Source organism: Ammospiza caudacuta, chromosome 14, assembly GCF_027887145.1.
Source record: "Ammospiza caudacuta isolate bAmmCau1 chromosome 14, bAmmCau1.pri, whole genome shotgun sequence".
Taxonomy (NCBI): Eukaryota; Metazoa; Chordata; class Aves; order Passeriformes; family Passerellidae; genus Ammospiza; species Ammospiza caudacuta.
In genome coordinates, this window is record NC_080606.1 from 12,114,564 (window position 1) to 12,138,362 (window position 23,799).

The 23,799-nt window shown below is 46.8% G+C and overlaps 1 protein-coding gene across 2 annotated transcripts in view; it reads right to left on the minus strand.

Moving 5' to 3' along the window:
- DOCK11 (dedicator of cytokinesis 11) overlaps positions 1–23,799 on the minus strand; it is a 79,255-nt gene that overhangs the window by 36,437 nt on the left and 19,019 nt on the right. For both annotated transcript variants that reach the window (XM_058814179.1, XM_058814178.1), the window contains exons 6-26: positions 21,654–21,749; positions 18,387–18,521; positions 17,209–17,386; positions 16,693–16,772; positions 16,230–16,313; positions 14,251–14,391; positions 12,021–12,230; positions 11,566–11,688; positions 10,484–10,566; positions 8,963–9,085; positions 8,707–8,783; positions 8,020–8,204; positions 7,832–7,897; positions 7,572–7,664; positions 7,052–7,175; positions 6,335–6,456; positions 5,384–5,470; positions 4,163–4,252; positions 2,527–2,645; positions 788–857; positions 540–665 (exon numbers count right to left, since the gene is read on the minus strand). In XM_058814179.1, the coding sequence (XP_058670162.1) occupies positions 540–665; positions 788–857; positions 2,527–2,645; positions 4,163–4,252; positions 5,384–5,470; positions 6,335–6,456; positions 7,052–7,175; positions 7,572–7,664; positions 7,832–7,897; positions 8,020–8,204; positions 8,707–8,783; positions 8,963–9,085; positions 10,484–10,566; positions 11,566–11,688; positions 12,021–12,230; positions 14,251–14,391; positions 16,230–16,313; positions 16,693–16,772; positions 17,209–17,386; positions 18,387–18,521; positions 21,654–21,749 (2,412 nt within the window). The remainder of the gene's footprint in view (positions 1–539; positions 666–787; positions 858–2,526; positions 2,646–4,162; positions 4,253–5,383; positions 5,471–6,334; positions 6,457–7,051; positions 7,176–7,571; positions 7,665–7,831; positions 7,898–8,019; positions 8,205–8,706; positions 8,784–8,962; positions 9,086–10,483; positions 10,567–11,565; positions 11,689–12,020; positions 12,231–14,250; positions 14,392–16,229; positions 16,314–16,692; positions 16,773–17,208; positions 17,387–18,386; positions 18,522–21,653; positions 21,750–23,799) is intronic.

The following is a 23,799-nucleotide window of genomic DNA, read 5'->3' on the forward strand; positions in this document are numbered from 1 at the left end:
TGAATATGACTGATACTCCCAACTATAGGGGGAAGCACCTGTGTGGGAGGGAAAGCTCACATCCAAGTGGCTTTTTGTGAGCACAGCTGTGCTTGCACAGCTGGCTTGGAACAAATGCCTTTGCTACCCAGAGATGTCCTGCCAGTCTTAGGCTGGGAATAGATTTAGCCCCTATGGATCCCAAATGCACCATTCCTAGAACCAGCAGGGTTTGCGGTGCGAGCCCTGCAAAGGCCCAGAGGGGCAGAAACTCAGCTTGCCTCCCATGAGTCACCCTTCAGGTGTGGCTTGGGGAAAATAGGTAAAACTGGCCAAATGAACAGCCTTTTGCTGCCTCCTGCCATGGGCCTAAACAGAGGTTCTCTGCAAGAATTCATCTCTGTTTTAATGGGAGAACCTCAAGGATGTGGTGCACGGAGTTGGTTTGCATGCAAGGTTTGCCCTGCAGAGGGTTTAGATGGGGGTGAGTGTTGGGCTTTACACCAGATCCCCTTTCCTTCCCCTCTGCCCTTGGCAGCCAAGTACTGCCAATACTTCACCTTGAGGAGCTTATTGATGGCCAGAAAATCTGCTGACTGCTTCAAGATGGTGGCCATGGAAAGCACCAAGATCTCGTGGGTCATCTTGGCCTGCTTGGCACTGGGTTTCTCGGCTCGGAACACGTACTGGGGCAAAAGAGCAGGGTCAGGGTGAGCTGTCCCCACAGGGACAGCATGTCACCCCTGACTGGGGTAAAAGAGCAGGGTGAGGTGAGCTGTCCCCACAGGGGCAGTGTGTCAGCACTGACCTTCAGGAAGGAGCGCAGGTAGTGGTCCAGCCCTTCCTCATGGCACTTGGACACGATGTGCAGAAGAACCCTGGGGAGAAACGTGGTTTGTGTTCAGCAGCCACACAAGGGCAAGTTCCTCTAGCTCACAAAAGCAGACACCCACACGTGTCCCACCTGCCCAACCACAAAAGCCTCAAGAGGCCACTGGCACGGCCTGATTTGCACAGTGACAGCTCTGCTGCCAGCACCCCCACACACAGCTCCTGCACCACCCTTGCACAAAGCACTCAGATGAGCTGCCCAAAGGTCTTCTCCACTTCTGTGCTGGCCCAGGAATTGCCCAGACAGGCTGACTTTTAGCACTCCTTGCACAAAGAGGTGAGACAGAACATTTTCCATCCTTGTTATACTCTGATACTTCCTTGCATCCCCAGGATTTATTAATTCTGGAAACTTCTTTTTTTATCATTTATTTACATCATGTGCTCCTTGTTACATGCAGTGGATTATTTAGGGCTGTTGCCTTGCAGTGTGGGAAGGTCAAGCAGATGCTGGAGAACATGCCAGCCCTCTGGACTCACTCCCAGGCAGCTGATCAAGACCTGGTTTCCCCAGCCACTACTGGGGATTTACATTCCACTCCCAGCAAGAGGGAACAACGAGCCATTGCATGCTGTCACAGACCCCACAGGCCAAACCACAAGGAGGAGCTTACAAGCCATTTATCAGATAAAGTGGGTTTTAAATTCCACCATGAAAATCTGATGAGAAAAGAGATGTTATTAAACAGAAAGATACTGACAAACTGGAAAGCATCAGGCCAAGCTTTGATAAAAATCTCTGGAAATGAAGGTGGGAGCTGGTCACCCAACAGGCACCTGGGGTCACCTGTTGCCCTGTCCTCACCCTCTTCAAACAGAGTGGAATTACAGTGCTCCACAGAGGAAAAGTTCTCATGACCCACACCACATGGGGCAGGGCTGTGACTGCAACAGGCACCACATCCCTGGGGACTGGGGCTCAGCCTCCAGTTCCATGGGAGCAGGGTGCTCCTGGCACATGGAGGGACCAGGGGAGGGTGACATCCAGCACCCCCTGTGCAGGCAGCACTGCTCTGAGGCAGCATCATGAGGAAGGTGCACGTTTTGCATGTTTTAGTGCATCTCTGGGATCCAGGGGTCACTGCTGGTGCCAGGCAGGGAAGGTGCTGTGGCTGCACTCCCTGCAGGGAACATGCCCTGGCTGGAGCAGGGAAGGTGCCCTGGCTGCTCTCCCTGCAGGGAAGGTGCTCTGGCTGCAGCTCCAGCAGTGCTGCCTGGGTCACTGCTGCCCTCTCGGGGCTGCTGGAGATCAGAGCCTGCACAGCTGGAGCTGCAGCAGCCCCAGGGCACCGGGAGCAGTCCTGGCACCAGGGACTGGTGTGCCGGGATGAGACCAGGACACTGCTCCCCACATCTGCAGCTGGGACACACCTGGGCACTCTGCAGCCCTTTGATAAGACAACTCAGCTCCCAGAGCCACCAAACTTTCTCTTTTGAGAAACAAACCAGGAGTATCTTTAAAGTACCACGTTTTTCCTCACACCGCCCCCAGGAGAAGAGCTCCACAATGCCCCCATGCCACCCACACGATCCAGGGGAAGACAGCAGCAGGGGACAGCCAGTGCTGTCACTTAGCACCCTGTCCTGGGAAACCAGACCCTGCTTTTGCCATTCATGGCCTTGCATTTGTCACTGGAAGGTTCAGCCAGCACTCACATGGTGCAGTTGACAGCTACTTCATCCTCCTGCGTCACGTTTGTGAGGACTCTAAATAGTTGCATAAGAATTACAGGTAGAAACTGAATCATTACTTGGATCTCCATGGCGTGCAAACACTAAAACAAATGTTCAGAACACAGACACTTTTAGTTCAACGTGTTGCAGATGTTAAACATTTACAGTCCTCAGACATTTCTGTGGCAATGGGACAGCAAACGATTCAGGGTGTGCAAATGCTTCAGCACACTGGAGGACAGGAAAACTGGGACCCATAGCAGGACCTGCTGACACATCCCAGCTGAAAACCCTCAGGGAGAACTATAAATCACTCATGGCAGGTATAAATCCTCCTCTCAGATGTGTCCAGGCAGATATGACTTCATTAGAGGTCACATGCTACTAATCTGATTTGAAAAGCCAAGAATTTAAGTTTTGCTCTTAAGTCTTCCCATCACTTGTGCCAGTTTTTTGAAGTCCCATTTCCACAAATGCCTTTGGAGCATGAAAAACTGCTGCCCAATGACTTTCAGAGAGACTTTTCTTTTCAAAGAGCATAGCTTGCTATTGAAAATGGATTTTAAGGCACTTGGTGAAGGTCAGGATGGTCTCATGCACAGGCTCTCCACCAGACTCACAGAGCTCTTGTGCCTGAAGCTCGTGATATGAGTCTAGGAAACACAGCATGTTTCATTTTCAGATTTCAAACCTGCAAATCTAACAAAAGGTTTTTAAATCTTTATCTAGCTACTTAAATTACTGAAATTATTGAGGTGGTGGTGGTTAAGATTCCCTCACTTGTGGTTAGCACATACCTATCTCACCTATCTCCCTGTCCGAAGGCTGCAGTGAGAGTGCTGGGGCTTGGCAGGGCTGGGACCTGGCAAAATGCTCACAACAAAGCTACTGTAATTTTAGTGCTTGGCTTCAAAACCTGCTATTATTTCTATTTCTTAAAATATTTATACCTTATCTGACACATATTAAGTAACCCTGTGGTGATACATCCCCACCGCTGCAAGTGGAGCTGTTGCTACAGCACCACTCTCAAAAACAGGCAGTTATGGAAGGCAACAAGGACAGTAAACAGCCAAGAATAATATTCCCTGCAGAAGCCCTTGCTGGACCTGCTCCAAAGCCCTTACTCATGCTGCAGTGATTTCCAAAAAGCTTGGTCTAGGTCATAGGTCACCTCTGCTCAAATTTAACTGGCTGATAATCTCACTGATCTTTTTCAGCCTGGAAAAAACCTTGCATTTTGAATGGGCTTCCAGAAAACAAGGAATTGTGCTAGAGTTTAAAGGGCTGAATCAAAGCTAGAGCAGCAAGGGAGGAGAGTGTGAGTGCACCAGGAGAGAGCTTTGCCCTGAGCATGGCAGAGCAATGCTGACTGCTTGTTTTATCCCTTGTGGAAGGCAGAGGGAAGCAGCACACAGAAAATCGTCTGACAAGATAAAATGAATGTAGGGACATGAAAAAACATTTAATTTAAATCCTAGCCCATCTGATAGGATAAAGCAAAAGTAAGGGTACTGCACAATGCAGTGGCCCCAGCAGGGGTGTGCTCCCACAGGGCAGGGTGTTTGCTGACAGTCTGTAAGAACACAAATGAAGCCCAGTGACAGGCACTGTTCACCTTTAGGTATTTAACGAGCTCTCCTGGCACTTCCTTGGCTCCTGCCTGAACCAGCTGGCAGTAGTGGAAGAATTTGTGCAAGTGCATGTCCTGGAAAAGACAAACAAGGTCAGTTCAGCAGCCTCAGCATCTGTCAGCCCTTACTTTGTTGCTTGCACTTGGAAATCTGGTGCCTTTCCTGCAGCAGTGGGCCATGTCCCCAGCAAACCCCATGTCCCAACTAACCTCAATATTAAGCACAAAACTTCCAGCAGTGTTAAAATTCTGCTGTGGTTGTACTAGCCTAAGCCCCAGTCCCCAAACAGCACTGGCCTGGAGAAACAGAAACCCTCCCAACAGCTGCAACTCACAGAAACTGCCTCACCAGCCTCCTACTGCCCATCTGGGGCAGACTTTCCTTCCCATTACTCTCCCTCCTCCTCCAAGGTTAGATTTAATTACTGGGTTATTTAAATCTGAAAAGCATCTGGAAATGTAATTTGGGAGGAAGCATAACTACTATGCTGCTCTCAGTGCTATACAGAGTCAGTAAATCTCCAAAAACAGAATTAGATGCTGAAAGCCATTTTTTCTGAATGTAAATGTAGCTGATGGCATCCAGCCAAGGGCATTCCCCCAGGAGCAGTGCTGACAGCCCAGCCCTAGAGAATGTGCTGGGGACCTTTGCTGCACATCATGTGAAACTTAGGAAAGTCCATCACTACCATAAGACTACAGAACACAGCAGGGCTTGGTAAAACAGCCTGAACTGCTTTCAAAGGGAAACCAGGACTGTTTTCTTGTGCCTGCTGCTGTCAGAGAATGTTTTTTTAAAAAAACTTAATAAGAAGTCTAATACTAGTTTGGACTCAACGATCTTAGAGGTCTTTTCAACATTAATGATTCTACAATTTGGGGAAACCTCTCACATCCACCAGGTCTCTCTTTTGCCTCACTGAAGCAGGTCATTTGCTCAAATGTTTCCTTGGCCCTGCCAGTTACAGTGCAACTGGCCAAGGGAACCTCAGCCTCTCCCCAGGCTCATTCAGTCACACAATTATCTCACCCCATCCAACCAAGGAGCAGATGCCAGCCATGCTGCTTCAGGAATATCTCAGGGCTGCTTTGCAAACCAGGTACCAGGGCCCTCCTTCCCACACCAGGTACAGCTTAGCTGTAGTAGAGACACAGCAGTCTCTTCTTTTGCATTTGTGCTGGAAATTTTTAAAGTGTTTGACTTACCTGGGTGTAAATGGTAGAGTCCAAATGGATTCTGATTTTAAACAGTGGCTTTGCTCCATCCACCCACTTTGCATCCATGCTGGACTGCTGTGAACAGACAACATCCAAGTATTGGTTTCAGACTGTGGTGAGCAGACGGCTCTGTGCAGACACCTGCCCAGAAGGTACAGCCTGGGGTGGAAAAAGGGTCTACCCCCAGCACAAACACCACCTTCCCCATGAAAACAGGCACACCGAGCATTCTCCTGCTCTGTGCCATCTGCAACAGCCCAGCCTGCCACAAATACCCTCTGCATCTGGCATACCCAGAGAAAGTGGAATTAAAGGAGTCCTGCCTCCCACACCCCTAAGAACTTTAAGCTTTGGGGGTGCCCCACAGAAAGTAGAGATCCTTTCAGCTGAGCAAAGCACTAACAGAAATCCATAATTTACAGTGGTAACAAAAGCTCAGCTTCCCTCCTCTGTGTATTTTCTGGGTCCCCAGGATGAAGGAGAAATTGAGAATCTGACTCCATGTTCTTAGAAGGCTAATACTGGGATAATATTAGGATATTCTATTCCATTCTATTCCATTCTATTCTATTCTATTCTATTCTATTCTATTCTATTCTATTCTATTCTAATACTATACTAAAGAATAGAGCAAGGATACAGACAAAAGGTTACAAAGAATGAATGATGAAAACTCATGACTGCTTCCAGAGTCCCGACACAGCTGGATGGTGATTGGTCATTAACTCAAAACAATTCACATGAAACCAATCAACCACCTGTTGGATAAACAATGTCCAAGCCACATTCCAAAGCAGCAAAACAGGGAGAAGCCATCAGATAATTATTGTTTTCGTTCTTCTCTGAGGCTTCTCAGGAGAAGAAATCCTGGTGAAGGGATTTTTCAGCAAATATGACAAAGACACCGCAGCCCATTTCAGAATTTCAGAAGGCACCCACCTTGCGTGAGTCAGAGTCTGGAAGGCCCAGGTAGCCGGGGGGGAGGCTGCAGGACACGGGCAGCTGCCGCTCCAGGGGCACGACGCGCCCGTCCTTCAGCAGCGGCACCCAGGAGAACCCCACTGCAGAGGCAACCAGCACAGGGTCAGCACACACACTGCAACATGCCCAGCTCAAAAACAGCTCTGGCTCACCCCAGGAAGCCCAAGGGATCAACCACAGCAGTGTCCCTAAAGCACATTTTACCTGGTGAACCAAATTCGAACACAGCACAGAGCAGGTGTGGGTGTGAGGGGCAGGAACAGTGCATGAGCCATGGCTGTGCACTATGGTGAGGGTTCTTTGAGGGCCCCATGAAGGGAGAGGCTTCCCAGCCAGTGGGACCCAGGTGTGCACATGCCTAGAGTTGCTAGATCAGCCCTTGAGACCCTGATCTCACAGCAAGTTTTCATTAGTGACTTGCCTGACAATAGCACATTTGTGCAAGTCAGGAACATACAGAAAGAGCTGTCAGACTGCAGCAAAAATTCAAGATTTAATATAAACTAAAAACATGGAGTTTATTCCATTTTTGACCTACAATATCATATTACGTTGCTTTTTAAAAAGAAAATTCATATAGGCTGGTTTGTTAATAACTTTTTTTTCCATGTCCCTACATTTGTTTTATCTTGGCCTTTTACACTCCAACAGAAGTAATTGAAGCATTGAACATACCTTGAGTTTCAACGGTGTCTTGTTTTTTCGATGTTGCCTTTGTATTAATTTCACAGCTGACATGATAGAAGGTGAAAAGCAAATGATGCTTTTGATGGAGGTGAATTGGAAGCTCAATTTTAATCTAAAATGATATCATGATAGATCAGACTGTATTTTTAGTTGTGGAGTAATATTTTAGTTCTACTTCATTTCACAAATGTTATGTTGTATGCAGTTACACAAGACACATTCTTACCCACCTTTAACAACTCCTAACATTTCCATCACATTTGCAACATTACTTATTAATGAGGGTGTGTGATTGGAGTGCACAAAGCGTGACAGTAAAGACAGCAGAAAACAAACTGACATTAAAAACTGACAAAGGCTCTGGCTGTGCTGAGCCCTTCTGCTGAGGCAAAGGGCTGGTGATTATCTTTACCCATATTTCACCCAGCCCTGGAAAAAGAGGTGTCCTGAAAAGCCCCTTGGCATTGTAGCATCCAGGAAAATCTGCTGTTTCCCAGGTTGCTTTTACCTCATCATAGAACTCGGGGCTCTGGTTGTGGTGCAGCACGGCAGCGTAGGCGTGTGTGGTCAGCAGAGGGCTCCCAGGCTTTCCATATATGCACTGCAAACACAAATGAACAGCTGAACTCAGGGTCCTGCCACCCTAAATCAGCTGGACAAATTAAACCAGTGACCATGGAAACTCAGTGCTTTTCTCCTGCCCTGCTCAGCCTGGCAGGTACAGAGCACCCAAAATGGCAGCCCTGTTAAAAGGTAACATTAACTCACCTTTAATGGCCTGGCATCAGCTTCATCTGAATCCCTGAACTCCACACACACAGCAATATTCCTTGCCTGAAATAAGGGAGAACAGGAGCATGAGCAGCAATCACCCTGGCCCACCCCAAGCCTGGCTGCAGGTCACTGCCCAGCTCACTGCCCAGGTCACTCCCTGGGTCACTCCTAGGGTCACTCACCTTTGCAAACACCTTCTGGTTCTCATACTTCAGGTGCAAGGGGTAGACATAGAGGTGGTTTTTGTAGACAGTGAAGGGGTAACAGTATTTTGCAACTTCTGGGACAAGCTCCTCCACTTCAACTGCAATGTCCTCACAGCCCTTCTCAAAAGGTTTTATAGGAATGTAAGAAGCTGTGAAACAATCTGTAAGAGAATAAGAACTGAGAAAATTAGATCCACTAGAAAAGCCTTTTGGACAGGAGATTAGCCTACATAACCTGTGACAGGAGTTGCCAAAAGCCTATGGAATTACACTCAACACATCACAAGTCCTTTCTTTGCTTCAGTTTCTTTAAATGCAAGGTAAAGAATCACATTGACCACGTTTGTAAAGCTCTACAAAGTTATGGATCAAAAATGTGGTATGAGATCGATGCAAAAGCAGGCAGCTGGCTTCCTTCAGATTTAGGGTGTGATGGCCAAAATGTAAAGAGGATCTATCCCTCAGGTAAATCTCTGCACTTGGACCACATCTCCTCCACAGAATGCATGAGAAACACTTAAAGTCAGTGGTTGTGCTGAATTACTCATTTCTGATGGCAGCCCTGAGATACTCTTGTTAATGCAACAGCAAAACCCCCCCCTAGAAGCATTAACTCCTGAGGCTCGAGCCATCAGCACTTCTGATAAGATCCAAGATCCTTACTTGTGAAGTCCAGTGGGATGTCTTTGATGATGATATTTAACTGGGCTGGAATGACTTGAAGTTTTGTCTTCTCTGGTCTGTGTGAGGGAGAGAGGAACAAGAGTGTGAACCTTGAAAACTCAGGTGTTGAGCACATCATCAGCACATTTTGCTACCCTCCAAATATTAGAAATTGCCATCTCATGCTTACACTAAACTGTTTAAAAATGTATGTTTAAATGCCTGCCCAGCCCCTGCACCAGTCTCTTGGACTTACTTCTTATACTCAGCTAAAAGCTTCAGCATATCTTCATTCGAGAGTTTGCCACTGTCTTGCTTGTACAGGGGTGAGAATTTTCCATCAGCATCAAGAGTGCCCTGGGAGTCTTTGAAAACTGGCCTGCAGAAAGGAAGAGGTGTATTTTCTAAATGTTGGTAAACATACAGACACTGAGGTCTCTGACACATCTGAAAGGCAAGGGGCTCAGTTCATCAGGCAAGGGGCTCACTGGCCTGTGACTGCTCCCAGTACCACAGACCTGATTATTCTCTCCAGCCAGCTCAGGACACATTCAGCCCATTTCCAAGCCTGGTCCACAGCACAAACACCCTTCCATCCCCTCCCACTAACACCTAGTGGTAAAGTACCTTCCCACTTGCACATGGGAGCACAGAAATCCCCCTAGGAAAGGAGTGCACAATAAAAACCAGCTTGGGGACATGCATCAGCTTCCTCCTCGAGTCAGAGCAGGAGACTGGACTCTGCCCTGGATGAATAACAGCCTTTCTGCCCTTGAAATTAATAGGTTTTTGTGTGTAATAAGAACATTAAAGCATCTGCACTCCACCTCTGTGCAAGCACTTTCCTCTGAGACCCACAGGTGAAATGTTCCAGGGATGCAGAGCTCCCTGCACCAGCCCACTCAACTCCTTGGTGTCCAAAGGCAGCTCTTTACCCATCAAGAACAAACCTGGAGCCAGTCCAAGCCAATGCCCACCCAGAGCCCACCATTAGGGGAGGGTCCCCTTGGCAGAGGGCTGAGTGCTGGCTGCCAGGATCCAGCTGCATCCCAAAACCATCACCTCAAAAACGAGCAGCCAGCACCACAGGAACACCTAGTTCAAGAATACACATTGCAAGCAGTACATCCCTAAAACTGCAGCCCACTGTGACAGCTTTCTGTGCTCCCATGTCATTCCCAGCACCAATATGCAATTTAGCACTAGGAGGCAGCAGATGAGCTTGCCTTCCTCTGACTGAGCTTTAAGAAAGTTAGCACTGACATACTTCTCAGTTCCAGTAAAACAACAGCAAGGGAATGGGATCACTACCTCCAGCCATTCCCAAGAACATTAATTAAAGCAGAGTTTAAGATAGAAAACAAACCCATCTGATTGCCACTGCCAGGCTGGGAAGGCCTCTGCTCTAATCCTGTCCCTGGCAGTGGCTGGTGCCAGGAGGGAATTTCTGCAGTGATTTTCTTGGTAGCATGGGACAGTGTATTTTGTCCCCAGGAACGTTCTGCCCTGACAGCAGTAGCTGCAGGTCAGTAGGAAGGTTACTGCCTTCCCAGCTCTAGCACTGTTTACTTTTTAATATTTGTTTCTAATTCTAGATAGAGCACTTCAGGCCAATCCCAATTCCTTCTTGAGAGTTGGAGCCACACTCTGCCCTCAGCTGCAACCTCACTGACTTCAGTCACTGGGCCCCTTTCCCAACCATGTCCCAGGTCACTCTGAGCAGCAGCAGCAGCAGCTCCCAGTGTGGGCAGAGCCCAGCCCAAGGTGAGGAACTGACCTGGCAGCCCAGCCGAAGGGCATCCGGTACTGCCCCAGACGGCTGCACACCTGCTTGGCCACCTTATGGACCTTCTGGGCAGTCTGCAAAACACAGAGAGGCAGGTCAGAGCTGCCAGGGCTTGATGCTGCCCCAGAACAGCAGTGAAGGATGCTGCAGTCTCCAAGGAGGAGCATCTCTGTCTGCTCCAGGAACCAGTGCAGCTGACAGACACCCCTGTGTGTCCCTTCACAGCACCCACAGCTGTCAGTCTGCAAAGCAGCAGCACAAACTTTGTGGGCAGTCGTGTTAAACCTCCTCAGGATTGAACTGCCAGGGTATTTATTAGTGCTCTATTTGCCAAAAGGTGTTAGTGTATTTTCCAAAACTGACTGCACTTGGCTTATCCTATACAGACTCACAAAGTGTGCCAAGGGAATGCCATCATTACCAGGTATTCCATAATTGACTTTTCAGGAACTATTCTTGACTGGCTGCAACAAGACAGCATCAGCTTCAAAAGGATCCAGAAACTGAAGCTGGTGTCAAACAGTAGAGCCTCTCCCTTGGATGTCAGGAAAAATTTCTTTACCCAAAAGGTTGTCAAGCATTGGAAAGGCTGCCCAAGGAAGTGGTGGATGTGTTTAAAACACATGTGGATGTGGTGCTTAGGGACACAATTTAGTGGTGGAGTTGACAGGGCTGGGTTAATGGTTGGACTCAATGATGTTATAGGATTTTTCCAAGATAAAGGATTCCATGATTCTATGCAGACACTTCATTCTGGGGATGAAGCATCCCGCTTTTTCCTGTCAGCCCAGCCCAGGCTTTGGCTTGCTGAAGTGTAACGGAGAAAGGTCTGGCCTCAAATGCTTGGCTCTTTCTAATCGTCTGCCTCTTTCCAGGGGAAGAAACCAAGTCTCCCAGGACAGTCCAACTGAAGCCAGCCTGGGAACAGTGCAAACAGAATGAACAAAACCTATTTTTGCCAGCAAGAAAGAAACTGAAGAGCTGCAGAACAATCCATGTTTCATCCCCTCTACACCCTGCAGCAGCAGCAGACAGCATCACTCAGTTGATGCACCCATGGCCCCAGGCAGTACCTTCCCAGGGTCTGAGTTCTTCATGTAGGGCTCTGCACAGTGGGCAATGCTGCCCTGCAGCACCTTCTCCACTCGGGCCACCAGGAAGATCTCTGTGTGCGGGTTGGTCACGGAGAACACCCCCTGCAACAGAGAGGCAGCAGTTGTCACTGCAGGACCCCAGTGTGCACCACAGGGTCTGGCCTGACATCCCACTGCCCCTTCCCACACCCCACACACACCCTGCCCTGGGGATGGGCCACAGGGGCTCACCAGGCCTGAGCATGGCCAAGTCTTGGCAAACTCTCCCTGCGCTTTGCCCGTCACCGCCAGCAAGCCCTGCACGGCAACTTCAACACTGACCAAAGCTCAAGAGAAAAGCTGGCTTCTGGTTACCACACAGAGCATAACAGCACACTCCGAAGCCATTGAAAGCCCCAGCAGTGACCCAGAAGGGGAGCAGGGGAGGCACTGACCCGTTTTATGTAGCGCAGGCAGGACTCGGGGACGCCGTGCACCAGGCCCTGCCCAGGGCCCTGCCCCGGGGCTCCCTCTGCCCGGGGCTCGCAGCCCTCCTGCAGCATGTCCCGCACACACGGCGGGTTCAGGTCCACGTGCAAGTCAGCTGAAATCTTGCAGTTACTCTTCAGGTCAAATAACGCCAAGCTTAGGAAAAAGGGCTCAACCTGGAAATTGGATTGAATATGTGTGTCATAAAAAATGCACGGCACGGGCTCAAGAGTGTCAACAGCACTGCTTTCCTGACAAGAAAACTGGGAACTTTCTCCTCCTCTTTGTTCCTTTACTTTGGTACACCAGCATTTTACAGAACTGCTACATGTAGCCACATTTTTCTTCACAGAGGAAAGCAAGACACAACTTCCTAAGAATATTTCTGAGATTCACATTCTCTGAACCTCAGAGAAAGGAAAAACAATTCTTATCTCATTTGCTGTGCCTGTGTTGTGCCAAAGTAAAATGCAACATGGAGATTGTTTACCCAGAGTGATGGTGTTTTGTTTCCTTGGCCTATCAGGGCCAGGTGTGTGTGTGTGTCAGGACTGTGGGCTTACAGTGACAAGATTCTGTGCAGTTGAGTGCTTGGCAGCTTCAGTTTAGATGTAATGTAATAGATGTAATATAATATAGAATAACATAGTATAATAAAGTAATTAATTTGCCTTCTGATAAGATGGAGTCCTCCTCATCATTTCTCCCTCGTTGGGGGCAAAAAATATCCACTATAGTAACACACAATCCATGTTTATTTGCTTTATAAATATACAGATGCTTTTTTTCCTGCACCTCCTCACATTTTAATCTAGTCAGTTTGAATAAAGTTATATGAAATATAAAGGATGAAATCCATATGTTTTTTACCTAAGTGGTAAACTATAAAGTCAGGAAGAAAAGGTGAGCCATATTCATTAGATCTGTTTATCATTTTGCAATAAGAAATCAGCTTAAGAGTGTTTATGATCACATACTAAAGATCACCATATTTATTTCCCAAAGTCCAGCAGCTCTGGATGGCTCAACTGTGACACTGAAAATGTTCCTCAGATGCTATCCCAGGAGGAAAGTCAGCTCTCACAGCCAGGAGAGCTCAAATACAAGGCTGACACTGCTGAGGAAATGCATGTGCAAAATCTGCCAACTGCTTTGTAGCTACTGATCTTGACAGCACCAGGCAAGTGGCAATAATTCATGTATTTCTAATTCAAACATCCTAGTAGGCATGCATCCATGGAAATATAAAAATGCAGGCCTGAAGATAAAACTGCAGCATGCCCAAGACATTCCAGCATGACTTGGAGGCATTACATCAATGCTGAAAATGTGCTGATTAGGTCTCACTCTGGCCCTGATTAAGGATGGATAACAAGAATCTTTGCTATTAGCAATGCATCCATCTGCTGGGAGTCACTGAGCCTGGTGTTGTGCCTCAGAGCTGTGAGCTGCCAATATGAAACCATCACAAAAAAGCCTTTGTGATTCTCCCAGGCATCAGCCAGGGCAGCAGCAGCAGAGATGGGGCAGTGCTGGTGCCTCTGCCTGCCCTGCACCCCTGCAGGCAGGGCTGACTCCAGCCAGAGCAAGCACAGGACGTGACAGCAGGGATTTGTTTGGGAAGGAAAGACTGGAGGAGACTGGTCTGTTCAGCCCAGCAGAACAAAGGCTGGGGTGAGATGTGATAGCTGCCTACAGACATCAGAGGCTCAGAAAATACAAGGGTTTTTAGGCTGGGGCACAACTTTGGCACAATAACAAATGCATATAGTAAAGTGACTGTGAATAGAGTTAGGCTGGGAGTCAGAGGAAGGTTCCAGAACAGGGAAATCCCTTGCCATTAGGGGAAACAAAATAAAACACAGCTGTGAGTGGCCTGGAGATGGAGCCTAATCATTTACCAACAGGACTCTCACAGGGATGGAGAATTTGGCAGACACACAGTCCCCATTTCCTGTAGCCCTGAAGCACAGGTTTCCCAGTGGGCTGAGGCACATCAGCAAACAAATTTTTGGTGTTTGCTGATGTGCCCAAGCACCTTTTTGGACTCTGGGCCAGCAGTCACTGCCTGTCCAGGTCCCACTGGTGCTCATGGCAAAATGGGATTGTTTTAACCCCACAGGTTAATTTGCCAAGGTATTTTCTTGCTGGTGAGAGGAAAAAAGACAAAGCAGGACATGCTGGAGCTCCCCTTACGTTGGTGGGTCCTTCTTCTGCCCTGTCACTCAGCTGAGCAAGGAGGTTGAGGGAGAAGTCCTGGCAGCACACCACGAAGCGCCGGCTGCACTTTTCCTCAAAAGGCTTCACATCTGGCTCAATCCCTGAGAAATCGAGTCTCTAGACAGCAAACAAACACATCTGGTCTCATTAAAAAAGAAAACAACCCCCTGAATAATGTTGAGTGATCACATTACTGCCAATACTATCTTTATCAATTTTTTAAAGTTGAAAGGTACAAGACATTCACAAATGAGTGTGATTTGATGGTGTTACACAGAGGTATTCAGGACATGGATTCATGGGTATGTATCAATTTTTAGCAACCTGTTTTGTAGAGCACAGCAAACTAAACCTCAGAATGATTTCAGTTCCTTCCTGCTTATTTGTAACCCAGGGGATCTTCCCAAACACCACTTAGAGCTCGGGCAAGAAAGCGGAACACGAGACAACAACCAGAAAAGTGCTTTCCACCATGAAGGTGTGGCCAGCTAGAGATGGCCCCTGTGCCTGAAATACAGACAAGGCACACATGGGATTGTAAACAACATTTCAGAGTGGAAGGCAGGCCCAGCTGCACAGCAGTAACTGGTATGGTTAGAAACAGCAGAGAGTGTCTGGCTGGGAAATCCAAACAGGCTCAATGATCATCACTTCCTCCCCAGCCCAGCACACCCTGGCCTGTGCCTCCACACTCACCCTCCTCAAAGAGCAGCCAAACACAGCAACCAAAGACCCTCAGCCTCTCACACACCCATTGTGCTGGGCACTGGGGACAGAGCATCCCTAAATACCAGCAGGTATTTCTGCTTCCCTTATTTTCTTTTAATGAAGAAAGTACATTGCAGGTATACATTCCTGCTCCCAGTTTCCTTAGCACCAGGCACACAAGTGTGCGTGTACCAGCACTGACTGGAGCAAAGACTCTGAATGTCTGGTGTTACAGCAGATCCAACTGACCCACACTAGAATGAAGCACTCTGGGTATAGAAAGAGGGCAGTGAATTCAGCCTAACCATTTGATCAGGTAAAAGAAGTTATCTTAGATGCTCCACACTGAGCAATATTTCCATTTTTATTATCTGACTAAAATACAGGAAGCTTCTCAGAGCATCTCCTAAAAAAAAAATAAACCAAAAAGCCTCCTGGATGCTTATCTTCCTTCTGTTAAAGACTCTAAAGAATTGCCAAGAGAAAAGCTCATTTTGTACAGCTAAACCTTTTAAAGACTAATTGCATTTCCTTGTTAAACCAGAATGTTCTACTTTACAGGTGTGAACACGCCAAACCAGAAGGAGAACCAGAAACCATGACAGATCCTGGAACAGTTCTCTAAAACTCTGTTAGCAATTGCAGCTCATTCCACTGAAATCCCACACCTGGACCCTGGCAGAGAATTCAAGTTCAAAGCCAAGAAGAAAACAGGCCAATAGGCAATGACCCCTCCTCCAGTGCACCAGACCAGCACAGGGCTTTTTCCAGTTTGTCTGTCCCTACATGTGAAAACTCCCTGAAGACTGAGGGAGTAAACTCCCTGCAAACCCCTGCCATGGTCTTTGCCACCTCTGCCCCCTGCACCAGATGTGCTGAGCCCATGCAGCACTGCAGCCATCCATGCAACACCTCTTTTGCTGCTTCTTCTTGCAAGCATGAGAACTTCTCAGAGCCCCAGAAGAAACCTGGTTTGAAATCCAGCAACACCAAGATGGATCACACAAATGCCAGCAAAGCTGGAGGGAGGCCATGTGTGGGGCTGCTGCAACTCTTCCCTGTATTAGAGCTATAATTCCTGAGCATTGGCACCTCATTCTGCTCTCACTGACAGGAGTATGGGCTGCACTTCTGCTCTGCACTGGAAAACATGCTGCTCCTGCAGGCAAACCCTGTGGCCATGCAAGGGGACAAGGGAGGTGACACAGTGAACAAAACCTCTCACTCGGAAATGTGGGAGTGTTTACCTGGACTTCTGGGTCAAAAGAAAAGATGTTTTGTCTTCCATCATTCCTGCTCAGTTTGTTTAGTTGATCTGTTTCTCTTCCATACTATGACAAAGGAAGGCATTGACATTAGTGCCTGGCCACACAGAGGCAAACACTTGCTATTGGGAAAGAACTGAATCAAAACAAAACAATTATTTTTCAGGTTGCCTTTGTGATACAAAGCACTGCCATGGTGCAAGGACAGTGCAGAGATGTGGCTGTGCTGAAGGAAAAAACAGGCAGAAGCAGGCAACCACACCTGGAGCTGAGGAACACACAGTCTCAAACCATGGGTGAGACAGACAGGTGGGATAACAGAGAACCCACCAGGACCTGGTGCCTGCCCAGAGCTGGAGACACAGCAAGCGGAAAATCCCTCTCCCAGAAAAGCTGGACAGAAGTAGCTGTGGGTGGGGAGAGTGGTCCTGCAAACACAATATACCTTCATCAGCTCTGGATGCATGCTTCTCTCCAGGCTCTCCAGGATGTTCTCTGACTTTCCCTGCGTGCTCGATTCATCATCTGCAAGGACACCAGAAACAGATGTTCAAAACAACTGCAGGAGCAGCACTCTGCCAGAAAGCATCCTGCAGTATTTGCTAACAATAGCACAGAAAACAGTTTACTGAGACTTTTCCATTCCTTGGGAGTAAGATTTTTCCATGCATTACCAGTATCAAAGTGTACTATTACAGTCTGCTAGGTCTGTCCAGAGCAGAACTTCACAGAGCCAATTTTCCAGCAGCCTTGAAACTTTGCAATGGATTTCCCTTCCAGAAGAAGGGTCACATTTCCCTCCACTTTTATTCCTCAGACTATCATCTGTGTTACACTAAGCCCCTTTGCATGATACTGTGTGTCAGCCACAATTCTTGCTTTAAATTCAGTATATCATACACTTCTCCAGGCACCCTGCCTGTATTCTGCGCAGAAGGGAGGTGTTTGTTTACAAACTGACCTTGCACAGACTCCACAGCATCTTTCTTCTCTTGCACCAAACTCTCAGTATTGCTCTGAATGATCTTCCTCAGAGTTACCAGCCATTCCTCCATCTCCTGCTCAGTTTCAGCTGCCAGGTAGTGGCTGTACTTGTCTATTGTCTTCAGCTCAAACGCGTAGCGGCGCATCTTGGGACACTGAGCAACAAAAACAGATTTATATTGCATTTTCCTCAACAATATAGTACCTGCCACACAGCTCCTCTCTGGGAAAGCATCCTGAGCTGAAACACCACAAAATACAAGGCAGGCACCCTCCCTGACACAGCAATCTGGCTGCAATCACAGAGGGCTTTGTGGCTAGAGCAGTGCACAGGTCCATGGCCAGCTGCTCTGAGTGAATGAAAGCCAGACTGGAGCACAGACATTGCACTAAGAAGCAGGAACAAGCTCCTTCTGATGTCACCAGACCTGTAATATTTGCCCAGAGAAGTCAGGAACTGGATTTGTCTGACATGGTAAGTAATGCTGCACTCCAGGACACTTAGAGGCATCTATCTTTAAAAAGCAAATGGTACATTGCAGCTTTTTGCAGCTGTGCTGGCCTTTAAAGAGCATTTTCCAACCAGAAACCAAGGCAAATCTGATGCAACTTGGGAAGTACCTCCCATAGATCACTGAGGTGTGTGCATTATTGCTTTTACTGTGCTCAGAAAGATAAATGGGAACTCACAGCTCTGACTCATCCATGCTGAAGCAAACCACTGGGGTAAATTAAGCCACCCTGCATCACACTCAATGCTTGCAGCTTCTGCAGAGACAGCAAGGGCAGAAGGCAGAACAGCAATCCACTGTTGCACCTCACTCTAGCACAACCAAGCAATCCAGGATTAGTCCTGTACAAATACCTGCTCCTAAAACCTTATGGCCCCTGAGTAGGTCCTGAATTCCAAAGGATTACCTGCTTGCACGGACTTACCAAGACACAGTTTAAGAAAGAAAAAGCTGGAGCAAGCAGCAATTAGAGGAGGAAGGTGCCCCAGATAAAGCAATATCATTTACTCACTGGCCTATTGATCAGTTTAGCTGGCCAGCTTTGGGTTAATCTGCAATTCCATGCCTTCACACCTCTCGAGAGAGCAGGCCTGTCTGTCTCAGAGCCAGCAATCCATAAATCCATGAAGGAAAGGACACCTACCTGAACCACATCATTGCAAGCATCCAAGAAAATGCAGCCTTTGGATTCTTTTGAAATCTTCTCATCTTTGTAGGAATTCAGAATATAGGAGCCATCTGTGAGCTGTGACAAGTAAAAATACCTCCTCTTGAATACCTGTAAAAACACAAATTCTTGCTCAGGCAAGTATTCACTCTGCTGTGCATCACAAACCATGGTTTCCACATCTGCCCTCCCTGCTCTTGAGAAAAGGCCGTAACACAAAACACTGCTGACCCTGGAGTGCTCAGATTCACCCATTTGAATATGGCTTGCTTTTACAAAGAGAGATTTCCATCATCTTCTTTAATTTTAATGCCCTTGTTGTTATTGTAAGTTTGCCATCTAAAGCAATGCCCCAGGGCTTCCAGCTCATCTCTCAGCTGGCTCCAGCCTCATTTATCTTTACAAAGCAATGCTGCACAGTAAATTCAGATCAGCACATTACTTGAAGATCCATCCCACCCTAAAGCAGGTATTTCAAGAGCCTTTTTCATACAGACTTACAAAGCAATTGTCTGGAAAACTTAGGAACAGACATGTGGAAAGTCCTAGCACTCAAATGCAAGCCAAGGGACAATGCAATCCATTCAACTGCTTGGGTTTTTTGTGGCTTTGGGTTTGGGTTTTTTTATACAAACCTATTTTCATGAAGTGGCTTTGGCTTAGTGTCGAATTCTTACATCAAAAAGAAGTAATTTCAGGAGAATTGTCCCTGTATTTGTACTTCTGATTTTCATGAAGAAAAAAAAAAAACTCTCCAGTATCTCTGAACACCTTTCTTCATGCTTGTCAGCCTAAAGCTACTGGACTATAATTCAGGAGACCATTTTGGCAGCAATTGTGGTAGCACCATATGCTGTAAGGAGCAGGGTGCATTTCACTGTTGCTGGGTATCTGTGTGAGGAGAATCATGAAGGAAGCTAGGCCAAGCAGCACACTGCAAGGATTTCCACTGTTCTGTCTACCTGGAAGATCTATGAATAAACACAGCATTTTTCATCCCACATGGGAGATTACAAGTAATTTCCTGTTTCTATCATTACTGACACCAGCACATGTTCAGCAAACCCCCTGGCTTGCAGAGAACTGGGAGGGAGCCTCGTGCCCTGAAGCATAACCCATCCCTTCTGAGAGTAACCTCTTGCCTCATTTGGATGATAATTAGCTGTAGAGATGCTCCACGGGCTGCTGAGCTTTAAGTTTTATCAGATTTAACTAAACCTTTAGCTCAACAGAGCATAAAGACACATGGAAAGCCAAGGATGTGAAGCATTAATCCAGCCTAAACACTGATTTAGCACTTCACTGAAGCAATCTCAGGAATTTTTGCAGTGGATGCTACAGAAACCCATGACAGATCTCTCTCTAGATATTACAGGGTTGATATCTGCTGTGGTTATGGGATTTCATGCTAAACAGTTTGCATTTGCTGAACTCTGTTCAAAAGCAAATGCAGAATCAAACAGCAAACACTTTTCCTGTGATCTTCCCCCTGTGCAAGCACTGCTGTCAGAAATCACTGTCAGAAGATGAAATTAATACTCTAAACCTATGAGCAGAGGGAACATCCCCTCTGATCAGGCTACAGGTGCTGCTGGTGAGCACTGAGATGGCAGAGGGAGGGCTAGACAGCTGGGGAAGTGCATTTGGGCAGAGAAGGACAGAAGGATAGTCCTGGTGCTGTGGTTATAGCACAGGCCACCAACAATGCAAACCAGAGAGGGAGAGCTGAGCCAAACCAGGGCAGTTCTCTGCACAGGAAAGGGTGCTCTGAAATAAAGGGTGGCAGCTGCAGCCCAATGAGAGTTTGCTTGTGGCTCAGCTCTCCACAGAACACACTCTGCACACACTTAGCACAGTGTGAGACACCAAGAGCCCAGCAGAGAACCAGCACTGACGAGATGGACACACCACAGCAGCCTCTCCACGTGGTGGCAAGGCTGAAGGTGGCCAAAGTCTTCAGCCAAAGTCCTCAGCTTCCTCACACGTGCCTTAGAGGTGTTGCTGATTATGTGGTAAACCACAAAACTTTCTAAGAGGAGAACCCCAGAATCACAGAGTAGTTGAAAAACAGACTGCCCAGTTTTAGTTCTGGACATGAAGAGTTTTCCTTAGTGACTACTTGGCTTCCTCTTTTCCTCTTCCTATGATGCTCTGTTTCTAGGGAAAAAGCCATGAGAAATATGACTAATCTTCCAGATAACTTAGGAGACCCTTGGCTCCAAGACACAGCTCAGAGAACAGCTCCTGATCCTCAGTACTTCGATATCAGAGCTTCACTGGAGACCCTGGATCTTATAAACTGAAATGAAGCCAGTGCAGTTCAGGTAACTTCTCTGAAAGGCAGGTCTGAGGTGCAGGGCACTGAGACCAGCACCAGCAGAGGCTCAGGCTAGAACAGACCAAACTGACTATGCTGAGCACAAATGACACCACCTCCAGAAATTTCAGGGGAAAATGTTGCTTTAAGCTTGCTTGGAAAAGCAGAGGATCAGAAAATCCTTTTCTGTCTATCACCTCCAAGCCCATTTTAAAACTCAAATTAAAATTAGCCCTATGAGCAGTCCTGTTCCACTTCCCCTGGAAGCATAACTCATTGAATTAAGCCTTGGAACAGTTAGGCTTTTGGAGATTATTTCAACATATCCTTACAAACTCCCCAACAATCTGTGCTGTGACAAGGCAGCTGCATGGTGGGACTGCAGATTGCTCACTGCCATAGCAAAAACCTTTGGAGGAACTACTCAAAATCTCTGCACAATCTGAGCAATGTCACACTGGATTATAAAGAGCAGAGAACAGGAGACAAGGCAGCTGCTGCTTTTAGGTCAGTAATGCTACATCTCTGCACTAATATCACCCCTGCCTTAAAAGCAAAGATTTATCATTTTATTTTAAAGCTCTCTACATGTTTCCAACCAGCAAGGAAACTGTAAATTCAGAAAGCTGTCTTTGCAGGGCAGCTGTTTCCTCTCCTGGGCCTCAGCTGCTCATCCACAAAACAATCTTGCTTTACCAGAACATGCTGCACCTTTTGGTCAGCTTGCCTGTCATGGTCTAACGTGCATCAGCCTTACATGCTGGGGAGGGGAGGGTCAGAAATTGCTGCCAGGCTGGGTTTTCCAGCCCACCATGGATACAAGAGGGGCAGATCCCATCCCAACCCAAACCCTGTTTGTGCTCCTGGGAGTTTTGGAGATGTGGCCTGGGCTTCATCTCATTCATCAGTAACTGCACCAAACTCACCTTCATGGTAACAGTGATGGTGCTGTTGACATTTGCTTTGTGCAGCCAGCCCTGCTTTATCACACCCCCCTTCTGGGAGCACAGGGAAGAGGAGTCCTGAAAGACAGCAAACAACCATAAAAAGAGGTCAGGTAAACTGTTTCCCACAGGAAATTCCTCTTGGACAAAGGGATTTGTCCACCCTGGAGAGCAATACCATTTAACTACAGCAATACACTGACATGTAGAATGTATGTGCAACAGGTACAGCTAGGCATACAGTGCTACCACAAAAAATAAAATAAAATAAAATAAAATAAAATAAAATAAAATAAAATAAAATAAAATAAAATAAAATAAAATAAAATAAAATAAAATAAAATAAAATAAAATAAAATAAAATAAAATAAAATATCAGGGATATTCCTTTCCAATAAAGAGGTAAACCGGGCTAGATTGAGTCACCTTTTAAAAAAGAAAGATTACATCTATTCTGATGGGCTAGATTGAGTCACCTTTTAAAAAAGAAAGATTACATCTATTCTGATAGAGCTGCACAGTGATTTTGCAATGAGGCTCAGGTTCTTATGCAGGATTTCAAAACAGGGAAGATGGAAATTTTCAAGATAGTCTGTTTAGGAAGTTGCAAAATGCAGAACTCTGAACTTTTCCTGTCATATCCTTTTGTCATCCTCATATTTTAAATTTCAGCAAAAACCACCAAACCCCAGTAAAATAACTGAAATGTAACTGGCTGATTTCACATTTACCAAACCACAAAGTTGCAAGTGACCCAACCAGGCTGCTCTTGGCACACCAGATGGGTTCCACCTGCTCCTGTCCCATGGTCCCAAAAAGAGAGAATGGCTCTCCACTCATACTTAACCATGACCTCCACTGGGAAGGGAGGTAAATGAGAGCCCAAAGTGATGAAAAAATCTCACCCTGGGGTTCCAAGTGACTCAGCAGCAGAGGCAGCCCCAGCCTGCCCTGCTGAGCCATGAAGGAGCTGCTTTACAGAGCCTGCTGCATCCAAAGGGAGAGCTTCACTCTTTTCACGTCCAACTTCCAGAGTATATTTTCTGATGCTTTATTTCCCTGGGTAAAACAACCCATGATCTCTCCTTTATAGTGGTTCACCTTTTTTAATCAAGAGATTTCTTTTACTTGAATTTCCATTACACAATTCTAATGCAAATGCTTTGTCGGGAAACTGTAACAGAATCCTTTAGATACAGCCATGCCAAAAGATACAAACCTCAAAACATCTGTGAAAGCACTTGCAATACTCTTCCACAACAAACCTCAGTAACTTCTCTTGTTTGAGGATTTGGGACACTGGCCAGAAGAAGAAAGGTCTTCACATTTTGATAGAGTATTTTTGTCCTTTTGCTTTTCTGGAACCATGCTGATAACAGTGCATAGCAATGTCTCCAGCCCAGAGCTGATAGTTTTTAAGAGGCACCACCTCAAGTTACTGATGTAATGCAAATTAACAACACAGCTAAAAAAAAGATTAAGGCCAAACTTGACAAAACATTTCCATTTACAAAGAAGCCAATGCAGTCCAGATCTGAGGTGTGCTGGGACATACCCCAGTAATTTGAGAAATGTGCAAGAAACAACCCCTCCAAATCTTCAGCTCTGCAGCAAAGTTCCCTTTTGCTCTGTAATTTCTCAGCAGCAACATACTGGTGCCATGGGAATTTTAAACAGCTGGGCTAAACCAGGCTTCCCTCTGTAAACAAAAACTTCCTAATATCATGTGCATGGATTTATCTCCACGTGGTACTTGAAACAGAAAAACACTGCCTGTCCCTTCTGCAGCACATGTGATACTCATGGGCAGGAAACATGGCATCTGCACCATCCAAAATAACCATCAGCTCTGAGATGTCCCTGCTGGCAGAGCTCCCAGCCCACCCCACAGAGGAGCTCCAGGGCTGCCAGTGCTCCCTGATGCCAGCTGAGCACAAAGATGCCCCTTCCAGAGGTGCAAACACCTCCCAGCACTGGCAGAGGATGGGCAGAGCAGGACTGACTGACACACTGTCAGCAGGGTGGGTCAAAGTGACTGGTGAAAAATTGCTGATTATGTGGTAAACTACAAACTTTCCAAGAGGAGAGCCCCAGAACCACAGTGTAGCTGAAAAACAGACTGCCCAGT